We start from the raw sequence: 11,666 nt of genomic DNA, 5'->3' as shown, positions 1-11,666 counted from the left end.
GTTTAAAACAACTTATAAATAAAATAGCATTTTGTATGAAAACCTTATTAGTAAAAAGACTAAAACTTAAAGCTTCAAGTAAATTTAGTTTTGTGTATACTTAGTATTATCCACTTTAACTCATTTTATATAAAGAAGTTTAAAGAATTATTTTAGTTTTCATTTTTGTAGTAATAATTTTTTTTTAAGATGTTTACTAAAAAAAAACTTATATCTTTTTTATCTTTACTTCGATTATAAAACATAAATATGAATTTAAATATTATCTAACTCCGGCGTCTTTTATATTTTCAAAAACTGTGCACACTAAACTAGTTTCGAAAAAATAAAAAATAAAAATAAACTACAAATTTTATGTTTTGAACGTCTTATGGTAAACTAACGTTTTAAGAATCGTTAACTTATGTAATAATGAGTTACTTCAAGAAGACATAATAAGAAAACAGAGCAAAAGTCACCTCAAAAACATTTTTTCACTTAAGAATAATTTCTGTTCAGATTAAAACGGTTTGGTATGAACACTAGTGTGCACAGTTAAATACCATAAAGACAACTGTTCTTACTATATGCACAAAAAATAGAATAAAAAACTAATAATATTTTTGTACAAAACTACGGTGTAAACGATAATATATGTTAAAAAAATTAAACTAAAAATTAAAAATAACAGTTTTATCGACTTTATTAACTCGGTTAACTATTTAAAACTATTTTTAACAAAATAACTAATGATTTATATATGATACAACTAAGCGTCAAAAATAAACAAAGAATTATACAATTTCAAAGTAGAAAACATTTTACAATTCATCAATAGTACGAACTGATTTTGGGGATTGACTAAGTTTATCCATATTTATTCCTGCTTTTGGATTTTCTCTGTAGCAAAACATATTAAATATAAAATCTCATTTCAAACTTTATATTGTGTTAATTTTTATACATTATTTTTTTTAGTTTTACTTACTGAAAATGTGATATAATCTCGTTCATCAGATCTGTCAAATCCGTTCCTTGAACTTCTTTTTTACTGAAATCTAAAAAGTTTAAAAACACAAAATTTAAGTAGGTAATAAAAAATATATATCAATATGTACATACCAGTGGCATTTTTTGATTATGATATAGTGATAATAATTTCTATGAATGAAAAACGTACGAATTAACCATTTTGAAACAAATTATCAACTAGAAACTTAATTTTTCGACTTTAGCAAAAAAGTCTTTACAAAAGTTCGCAACTTTTATCTATTGACGAAAATTATCAATTCTACTATAAGCAAATTGTTTTAGATCCTCCGGTTGATATCTTATTTTTATACTAAAACAGGAGCCGGAAAACTATGGTCTTAAGTCAAATAAGGCCCACAAGCTACTCAAAACATACTTTTAAGCATACTTTTTCAACCCATGAAAAAAAGATCTAGTAGTAAAAACTTATAACTAGACTTTATATAGTTACTGATAACTAGTGCTTTATTATTGCTTATTTAAGTATGTTTTTGTTAAAAGCGATAACTTATATTGCTTATTATATACTTATATATATATATTAAGTGCGGCCCGTGGAAGACTGTTCTTAAACACTGCACCCTGAGAGTTTTTTTTTTCTAGAAAAATTATACTTAATATTGTATAAGGTCGCCGACTCCTATCCTAAAACTATGGTGTTAGGATATTTCAAAAGAATAGCAAATTACTTTTTTGTTTGTTAAAAACTACATGTACCAAAAAAATTTAAAACTTTATAACTTTAGAATTTTTATAAAGAAAAAAAACTAAATTGTTTTAATCTAAAAGCTTTATTTTATATTTGTATTATAATGATTTAAAGCAAATTACTTGTTTTATTGTAAAAAAAAACGTTGGCAATTTGGTATTGTATTTAAAAAATTTAGTAAAAGAGTACTTTTAAAAATTTAGTAAATTAAATAAAAATAACTGTGTGTATAACAATTAATGAATAGTTGCTGTACTGATACCAAGATAAAGTAGTCCACATTCTTGGTGCAAGTAATGAAAACTTTTTTTTTTAGTACTTTTGTAGTATTGAAACGTCTTACGAAATATTTTTAAGTAATTATTACTTCCAACTTTTTTATTAACCTAACATTTTTTAGATTTAAATTGTAATTCAAGAGCTGTACAATGCAAAACATTCATTTATATCTAAAATATGTTAATAAAACTCCATACAGTCTTTTTAGAAAAGTTTTTGCCGTTTACTTTGTAACGTAAAATATAAAAAAATAATTTTAATAAATTTATTTAAAAATTTTTTTTTTAACCTTCAAAATCTTTTGATTTCGTAGTTTCAATGAACAAGTTTTGTAAATAAGTATCTTCGATCTTTGTAGTAGCTTGAAGAAAAGTGAGAAGCTCTGTAAGCTTGCATGTTTCTTGTCTTGTCATTTTATCAAACTTTTTTCCAGTTGCTGTTTTAATACATACTTATATTAATACAATGAATACATTTTAAATATAAAAACGTCTTACCCGCATGGACTATTTCCATAAGCGCCTGTGTTTTTTGATTTTTTTTTGGTTTATATACATATATTTACAATGATTATTATTAAATTCAATATACAATTTTTTTTCTATCTTATTATATTTTTTCAATACTAAAGAACTAATTATGCTTAAAATGCATAAAACTTCTTATTTCAGATGAGTTAACTTGATTAATATTAAGTGTTAAATAAGTTTTTAAATAAATAAAAACATAAAATTCAGCGTTCTTTGATTTATGCTTATATTTTTAAAAGTAACTTAAAAATTAAATTAAATCTTAAGTTACTATAAAAACTTATAAACATAAGTACTTCATTCTAAAACCGTTGCATAAATTTCAATAATTAGGTTTTTTGAAAATATTACAAAACATATTTTTAAAGTTGCAGCAAAAAATATTAGATTAAAAATTAAATAACTAACTGGTATATCTGTCTCCATATCTTCATCATTTTCTGTGTTTATATCACTGACAACTATAGTTAATAGTGTCATCAACACAAAAATAATAAATAGAAAGTAGTATCCATAAAAACTTTTCATAACTAATGAGCTTTAAACTGACAACTGCTAAACAATTTTTTTACTAAATAAAATACTTGCAAGAAAATAACTTTAATAAAAATTAAGGCTTCAATATCTACCTTTCAAATGTGAAGCTATAATGAACAATTAGGATAATAGCACTTAAAGCTATTCAAATTTTAACTAATTACTACTTTTTTTGCCACGTTCTGTGATAAAAACTGTCAAAAACGTTTTGGGATTAATTTGCACTATAACGAACTTGTGTCAGTTATAGGATGCATGTTTTACAAAAACAAATATACTTTTAACAAACACGGCTGTCTAAATGTTAGTTTAAACTATTTTTTAAATTAAAAAATAATTCAGCAGTTCAATAGCAAAATTAAAAAGTGTATTAAATTTTAATATGGTTTTTTGCAAGTTTTTTTAATAAGTATTTCCAAATTTTTCAATCTATTCAAAATTTATAGCTTTAAAAAATAAGAAACTTTTACTTCATTTAACGCCTAAAGCTTTTAGCATTTATAACTATACTGAAAAAAATCTCTCAGAAATTGTTAAGTAGCACCTTTTTCTACTCGTGTATAACTTTTTGCTTCATTCTCTACTTTTGGTAGAAAAAGTTAATTTTTGTAAATGTTTTAATTTTCGTTTTTACTCATTTAAAATTTATTGTTTAATTTTAAAAGCTTAAGTACATACTTTTGAACTAAAATGCTTCATAAAACATTCTATAGTTACACTTTTTATTATTTAAAAAACTGATAATATTATATTAAGCTTTTTGGTTTGGTTTGAATATCTATACATAAAAAATTTAATTATAACTTTAGCATATATTTTATTTTTACTGTTCAACATTTTCCTTAAAACCAAATGAGAAATTATTTTAACTAACTAAATTTATAAATATATTATAAGTAATAAATATTTATTCAAAATTTATTTTGCAACAATATTTCAATCAACAAAGGTACTATTAAGTAACGAATTGAAGATTACTAGTTTGAAAATATAGATTAACAGACAAATGTAATAAAACATAGTATTAAATTATCCAAAAAAAAATATTTTTTATACAGCAAACTAAAGGTAAATACAAATTAATTTGATAATCAGTATTCGAAAGTATTGTTATGAGTTTTTAATTAATAAACTTAAGATAATACAAAGTTGTAAATTAAACAATTTAAAAAAAATATTTGTTTATGAAATAACTAAATATCAAACCTTTAAACTTTTATTTTAGCTGCATATATATTTTTTTCAATCAAAAGTAAGAATATTCTATTGTAATAATAGAAGATAAACTTTGATCTATTAAATTTATTTTTTAATTTAAAGAGGTCTATTTAAATTTATAGCTATTTATACACTTTTTCCTATCTAATGAGGTTAAATTTGTTGTCTTAAAAGTATTTAAAACTACTGATTTATGTTAAAAAAAAGTTTAAACTTTTTTTCTTACGGTTACGAGATTTTTCTATTTAAAATGTAACTTGACTAACAACTTTTATTCTAATGTTAAAATAGAACTTAAAAATCGATAATATAAGTGATAAAAATAATACACACCTTAAAAATAAAAAAATCATCTATGCAACTTTTTCTGTTAAACTATAAACTCTTTCGAAAAACTAGGTCAAGTGAGTAAGTTTTATCAATGTATAAATTTGAGAAATTTATTTTAAAAACCAAAAAAAAAATTTAAATAAAAATTCTTGATGGCATTTCAAGCAGGAAACAGTCACAATGCTACAAGTTAAACCCATAAAGCTGGAGATTGGGAAACCTGAAGCTCATATCAAAAAGTAAGTGTTTGCAACGCCACAGCAAAAGGCCACAAAAAAAAACCTATTGTCAATGGCATTTAATTCATAATTTATTAAAAAACTAACTAATATTTAAAAATACACTCAAAACATTTATTACTTTTACAATAATACTAAACTTTAAACAACATGAAGATTACTACTTTGTTTATAATGAACAAAATATATGTAATATCTAAACTAATAATAAATATCTGTAATAAATAAAAGTATATAAAGTAAACTCTTTCATTATTTTTTAGAAGTAAACATAAAATTTTACACAACTATGTGATCACTACATGCAGTGAAAATCTAAAAAATAAGGTGAACTCGTCTTTAAATTGAATAAATGAAATTTCTTAAGTTATATTAATTAAAGTTTTGACTATTTTTAAGAGATTGAATAAAAAATGCGTTAATCGTCTTAATAATATAAAATTTTTTTTTTAATCTTTGTTAAGTTTTTTATAACGTATCAATTTAATATCTATGTTCGTAATCCTAAAAATGTTTGTTTTAAATTTAAACAGTTAAGGAAACAAAAATAAACTCTGCAGTTTCCTTTTGCTATAAATCTGAATAACTTATGAACATTTCTTAATGCCTGAACATTCAGTACTTCGTTAATATTTTTTAAATTTTTTCGTTTTTTAATGCTATCGAAAACTTTGTTTGGAAATCTACTGGTCTGCAAAATCTTTATTCTTAAAAATTTCATTTAATATTATAACTGTTTTTGTCTATTTTCCAATTATATTTATTAAAGTAAGGTTAATAGTTTCTAGTACAGGAACCTATCTCGTTATTACGCATGTTAAATCTATTTTAAAACTGCTAATATATACGGTTGATACAAAGAACCATGACAAACTCAAACTTAGGTTTTAAACTATTTTCAGATTAGATCTATATACTATATGATGTGTAGTGTGTAGTAAAGCTTTAGTTATTAAAATTTATGACAAAAATTTAGAAGTTATGGTAAAATAAATAAAAGTTTATAGATTAGTAATAACAATAATAATTTTTATTGACAAAACAACTTAAAAATTAAAACATATAAAATAATAATATTTTGAGTTTTAAGAACTATAAATATTTTATTAGTATAATGATTAATACATTGTACCGTATTATAACAAAAATTTTAGATAAATTTTAAACCCAAGATTTCTTTGAAAAAAAAAGGTATACATACCGTAAGCAAATTAAAAAAAAAGGTAACATTTACAATTTATACGACTGAACAAGTTATTTTTATAAAACCCTTGCGTACGAATTAGCTCCTATTTTGTTAAATTGTAAATATAAAAAAGTAGGTATATTTGTGTTTTACAAGTGTTTCTCAAACAGAAAATACATCGAGATCTGATATGGTCCGCGGGTCGTGTTTTCCCACTCCTATAATAAACTTTTCATTATTCTATTTAAATAGTTTTGTTCCCTAAAGCATTGATCATTTAGTAAACAAAAAAATAAGCGCTCAAAGTAGTTGGTCTTAGAAGCTAAGTACAAGTCCGTAAGAGCTGGTCTACAAAAAATCGTTTTGATTATCGTTTATTACACCTTATGAATATAGTCTAACGTATTGTCCAGGAGTTTTGCAGTAAAAATTTAAATAGATTTACTATTTCTCATCATCAACTTACTTTTTTGACAACATTTATAATATTGGTTTATTTATAATACAAAAAAAAATTCAAATAGTGGTGATTTATTAAACAAAAACGAAAAATTGCTCAAATTTTTTGGTCCAAGGACCTGGTTACACAAAAAGACCTCTCGGTCATCGAGTTGCATACCCAACTTAATAAAAACTATAATGAGCTACAAATAAAAAAAAAGTGAAAAACTTTACAGCCTCTTTTTTCTTAGTATTTATTGTATTATGTCATTAGCAAAAACATGAAATTGGTTATTAACACTCTTTCACGAAGCTTATGCAGAGTATAAATATAAAATATTTTTTTTTTATAGACTTAATTTTTTTTTTGCTAGGATTGCTTTTTACAAAAACTTCATTTGAACAGCTTTTTTCCGGTGCATAACTTATTTAAAAAATATAACAGAATACATTTCATTTTCTTAAAACTTATTTTAGTACTTTCGTAGTAAGGCTCATCAGAAATTGTTTCTTACTAAAGTGGAATGAATACAAATTGAAATAAAATCATTCTGAAGTTTAAATTTTGAAAATAAAATGACGTAACTATTAAATGTTAAAAATTAAATAAGTGCTAATGCTATATATATTTGGTATACTAATAAAACTCGTTGGAATTAAAACAATCTAAATAAACAAGCAATAAAAATTAAAATTAATTATACTTAAAAAAAATTTAACAAGAAACTAATTACTTTAAAATTACTAATATAAGGATTTAAAAAGTCTAGTTTGGTGTACGAACTTTTTCTGCTTACATAAACTGGGCCTGAAAGATTGAATACATAAGGCTTCCAGAATATGCAGTTGAAAAGAGTTCTCCGCTCTCACTAAGACTGAAAAATTGTCCTTTTTATAATTTTTAGCACACTCAGGATTGTCCAACAAATGTTGCCCAATCGCTGAGAAGTATTTTTTCGTTGGTTTCTCAGAATGCCCATCGAACCAGCTTTTCAAGACTTTCGGAACATGCTGATCGATTCTTACATGAAACCTTTAAGATGTTTTTCCCACGTAGTCACTACCAAAGTGACAACTAAATTCATAGATGATGTTACTTTTTTTCATGGGTGGGAGAAACATCTTTGTAAATTCCACTTAGAGTTCGATCAGTATACAAAACTGTTCTTAAATGAACAGAGCTGAAAACTTGGTTTATTTCCTCTGAAGGTCGATCAGTATACAAAACTGTTCATTTAAGTCATATTTACTGTATTAAATTTAGTTTCATTAGTTTTCAACTTATAAAGTAGAATAAGTTGTGCTAAAATTAAAATGTAACTTCTACTAATTCTGAATAAAAACATTTAATAACACATTTAAATTGCACAAAACAATTTATTCTGAATTACTGAACTAAACAAAAACTAGCTAAAAAATAAAATAGATTATGCTAAAGTTACGAAATTGGGTAAACACTTTGCCTGCAAAAGTGATGTTGTAAAACTATTAATATTTTTAAAGTTTTATCAAACGTTTGAATAGATATAAGGAAAATTATGTACAAATAAACATATTACAAAAGTAAGCAAAGTTTCTACCTGTGCTAAATTTACGACTCATTCGAACATTTCCCCAGCACAAACTAAATTCTGTTCTTTTTTTTAGATCTTTTAAATAAGATAGTTCGTCTGTTTTAATCATCATAGCTACCAATGTGCAGTAACTTTGATTCCCAGAACTGAAATTCTTTTGAAGCTACTCAAAACCAAGTGGTTTTAATACTTAAATGTTTAGCACTTAAGTTATAAAGATTTTAAAATAAAAGTATTTTTGTGAAATAATAGCTTTTCACACGCCAGATTTTAAGAAACATGTTTTATTAGCTATCATTTTAAGAATTTCTATACTATTGTCATATAGATATAAGTATAATTTTTTAGGTAGTCTTTAATGTTGAATGTTTGTACTACGTGCTCACTCATGCAGTAGCTAGTATTTTTGAATTAAAGTTATTTATAATATATTATGCTTTTTTTTTCATCATTAGTCTTATACTCTACAACTTGTAATGATAAATATTTTATTCATTGCGTTAAATAAAAATGTTATACAAATAAAAATTTTCAAATATGTTGTAAAATATTTTTGGTCCACTTCCTTTCAAGCAAATTCATAATAGAATTCACTATATTTAGCATTCAGATCTTACATTGATGATTACCAAACATTAACTTTTTCTGGATGGAAGTTAGAGTGCAACTATTTTTTTTGATCGATTTGAATTTTTATTTATTAGCATTTAGGTTGTTAAAATTTAGAAGTAATTTTTAAAAAGTAAAGAGTTTATATAATAGAAAAACCTAAGGATTTCTTCAATTCTTAAAATATATATATTGTTTATTGAATGATAAAAAAAAGTGCTCAAAATATTTGGTTTTAGTACATGGTGCACAAAAAAACCTTTTTTGTCACCCTAATGCTTCAATTCCTGAATTCAGTAAAAATTTCTCAGATTTCTTCTTAGAAAATATAAATAATTATAAAGATATTTGTATATTTGGAGATATTAATATTAACTATCTAAATGATAAAGCTACATCAGTGAAAAATTACTTAAATCATATTAATGGATTTGGTCTTACAAATATCATCAAAGTCCCAACTAGAATTAATAATTCTGGAGGTACATTGATAGATCATTTTTATTGCTCAACACCACAAAAAGTTATTCAGTGCCAAGTGCTTATGTCAGATATATCAGATCACTTTCCCCTTTTTATAAAACTTAAAAATTGCAACCTAATGAAAAATGATTTTAAAAATAAAAACCAATACTTTCAAGACTTCTCAAAAATCAATACCAAAAAACTTATAGCAGATGCTTCACTTATTTTTAGCATACATGAAACTAAAAATTTAATTCAATCTGAAAGTTCTATTGACACAAAATTTAATAACCTAATAAGAAAAATTAAAGATTTAACTTACAAAAATGTTCCAAATAAAAAATTATCTAAAGCTAAACTAAAATTAAAATCAAAACCTTGGATAACTAAAGCAATATTGAAATCCATAAAACAAAAAAATAAATTATACAAAAGTATCTGCAAAGATAATTTTAATAATCCAATTAAAGTTCAAGAATACAAAAAATACAGAAACAAACTTACAAAAATTAAAACAATATCAAAAAAGGCATACTATGAAAACAAGCTTAAAATCTCTGAAAAAAATACATCCAAAATTTGGAGAATAATAAATAGTATAACCCATAGAAAAAAACAAGAAAACCAATTTCCACACCAGCTAGATATAAATGAAAATTCTTATACCAAACCAGTTGAAATAGTTGATAAATTAAATACTCATTTTGCAAATATTGGCTTACAGACCTGTACAAAAAAAAAGGGATACTCTGAACTCAGCTAATAAAATAAAAAATGTTAGTAACAGTTTCTTTTGGTTAGATGTAACAGAAACTGAAGTATATAATACTATCAAGAGTTTAGATCCAAACAAAGCCAGTGGTGAAGATTGTATATCTGTAAAGATCCTTAAGAAAGTAAACAATCTTATATCCCCATTACTAAGCAAATTAATTAACCAAGCATTTTATGAAGGTGTTTATCCAAGTAGCCTAAAACTTTCAAAAGTAATACCAATTTTTAAATCAGGATTAAAAACTTTACCAGGAAATTATAGACCCATTTCACTTCTATCTAATTTAAATAAAATAATCGAAAAAGTAATCTATGGTCGCCTGTACAGTTTTTTTCTAAAAATAATGTTTTAAACAATTCTCAGTTTGGCTTTCGACAGAATCATTCCACCACTTTAGCTTTGTCTGAATTTGTTGAAGGGGTTATGTCAAATTTTGATAAAGGAAACGCAGTTTGTGCAGTCTTTTTGGATTTAAGTAAAGCGTTTGACAGTGTAGATCGAAATATTTTACTAAGAAAGTTGGAAAGTTATGGTGTGAGAGGAAATATGTATCTGTTAATCAGCTCATATCTAGATGGAAGGAAACAATTTGTTAGCTTTGGAGGATATGAGTCAACCTGTAAAGAATGTGAAATTGGGGTTCCACAGGGGTCAGTATTAGGGCCGTTATTATTCTTAATACATATAAATGACCTACAAAACAACACTGGTCTTAACATCCTCAACTTCGCAGATGACACAATGTTGTACAAAACATATACAAAAGACACATATCTAAATGACAGTAAAAATTTTAACATAGAACTTAAAAAGGTATCAGATTGGCTAATGGAAAATAAACTTAAATTAAATCTTAATAAAACCAGAAGCATGATTTTATATCAATCAAAAAATATTTTTTGGAAAAATAAAGATCCTAATGTAAAAATAGGTAAAACAGTTATATCAAACACAAATAACTATAAATATTTGGGAATAATTATAGACAGAAATTTAAAATGGTCAGAACATATAGAAACTATAAAAACAAAATTACAAAAAACATTGGGTACATTATATAAAACCAGACACTTCTTAAATGAAAAAGCATTATATTTGATCTTTAATTCTTTGCTTATGAGCAATGTTAGATATGGCTTGTTGTGCTGGGGAAGAGCAAATAAAAAATGTATAAATGATATTAATGTGTTCATAAACAGAGCACTTAGATGCATACATTATAAGAAATATGATGACAGTGTAAGAGAATTAAAATCTCAGAAAAAAATATTAAACGTTGAGAGTCTGTATTTATATGAATTAGGTCTTTTTATGTTTAAGTTTAACAACAATTTGTTACCAGATAACTTTAAAAATTACTATAAAAGTGTTAAAAATGTACATAATTATCATACCAGGTCTTCAGAAACAAATTTTTTCCTACCTAGATTCAACAGCAAAATAGGTCATAAATCACTATCCTTCCAAGGTAGTAAGTTGTGGGCTAAGTTGCCATTAAGTTTAAAAAGTATAAGTCATTTTGGAAAGTTCCAGCATGAACTTAAAAGTTATCTTTTAAATAGTAATTCTCAAGGTCATTAGTGATCATTCCTACTCCCTATTTACTTTGTTTAAGGAGTTAATAGTACTTGTCATTTAATATCCAAATTTTTATAATTTTTTTTATATTTTAGTTTTTTTTTTGTCCGAAAGTTGGTTTGTTTGGTCACAGTAACATTGGTTTAGACTGGATTTTATCATTTTCTATCTAATTATTTCTAAGA

At 24.3% G+C, this 11,666-nt stretch overlaps 1 protein-coding gene across 1 annotated transcript; it reads right to left on the bottom strand.

Moving 5' to 3' along the window:
- Positions 1 to 268: 268 nt before the first annotated feature.
- LOC145834854 (uncharacterized) lies at positions 269 to 3,162 on the bottom strand. Its single transcript, XM_082942374.1, has 5 exons — positions 2,938 to 3,162; positions 2,497 to 2,521; positions 2,289 to 2,435; positions 968 to 1,037; positions 269 to 879 (listed from the first exon to the last, which is right to left on the bottom strand). The coding sequence occupies exons 1-5, from the start codon at positions 3,055 to 3,057 to the stop codon at positions 801 to 803; spliced, it is 441 nt and encodes a 146-aa protein (XP_082798500.1). The 5' UTR covers positions 3,058 to 3,162; the 3' UTR covers positions 269 to 800.
- Positions 3,163 to 11,666: the final 8,504 nt, after the last annotated feature.

The sequence above is a fragment of the Thalia democratica genome, chromosome 4 (genome assembly GCF_965202585.1).
Source record: "Thalia democratica chromosome 4, ktThaDemo2.hap1.1, whole genome shotgun sequence".
NCBI classification, from domain to species: Eukaryota; Metazoa; Chordata; class Thaliacea; order Salpida; family Salpidae; genus Thalia; species Thalia democratica.
This window is presented reverse-complemented; position numbering and strand designations above follow the sequence as displayed.

Excerpts from the sequence above, each read along its gene's own strand:
- LOC145834854 (XM_082942374.1), bottom strand. The coding sequence starts at position 3,057 with ATGAAAAGTTTTTATGGATACTACTTTCTATTTATTATTTTTGTGTTG. Across the intron at positions 2,436-2,496 it reads TATGGAAATAGTCCATGCGG|CAACTGGAAAAAAGTTTGAT; the intron begins GTAAGACGTTTT and ends GTATTAAAACAG. Across the intron at positions 880-967 it reads GAGATTATATCACATTTTCA|AGAAAATCCAAAAGCAGGAA; the intron begins GTAAGTAAAACT and ends GTTTTGCTACAG.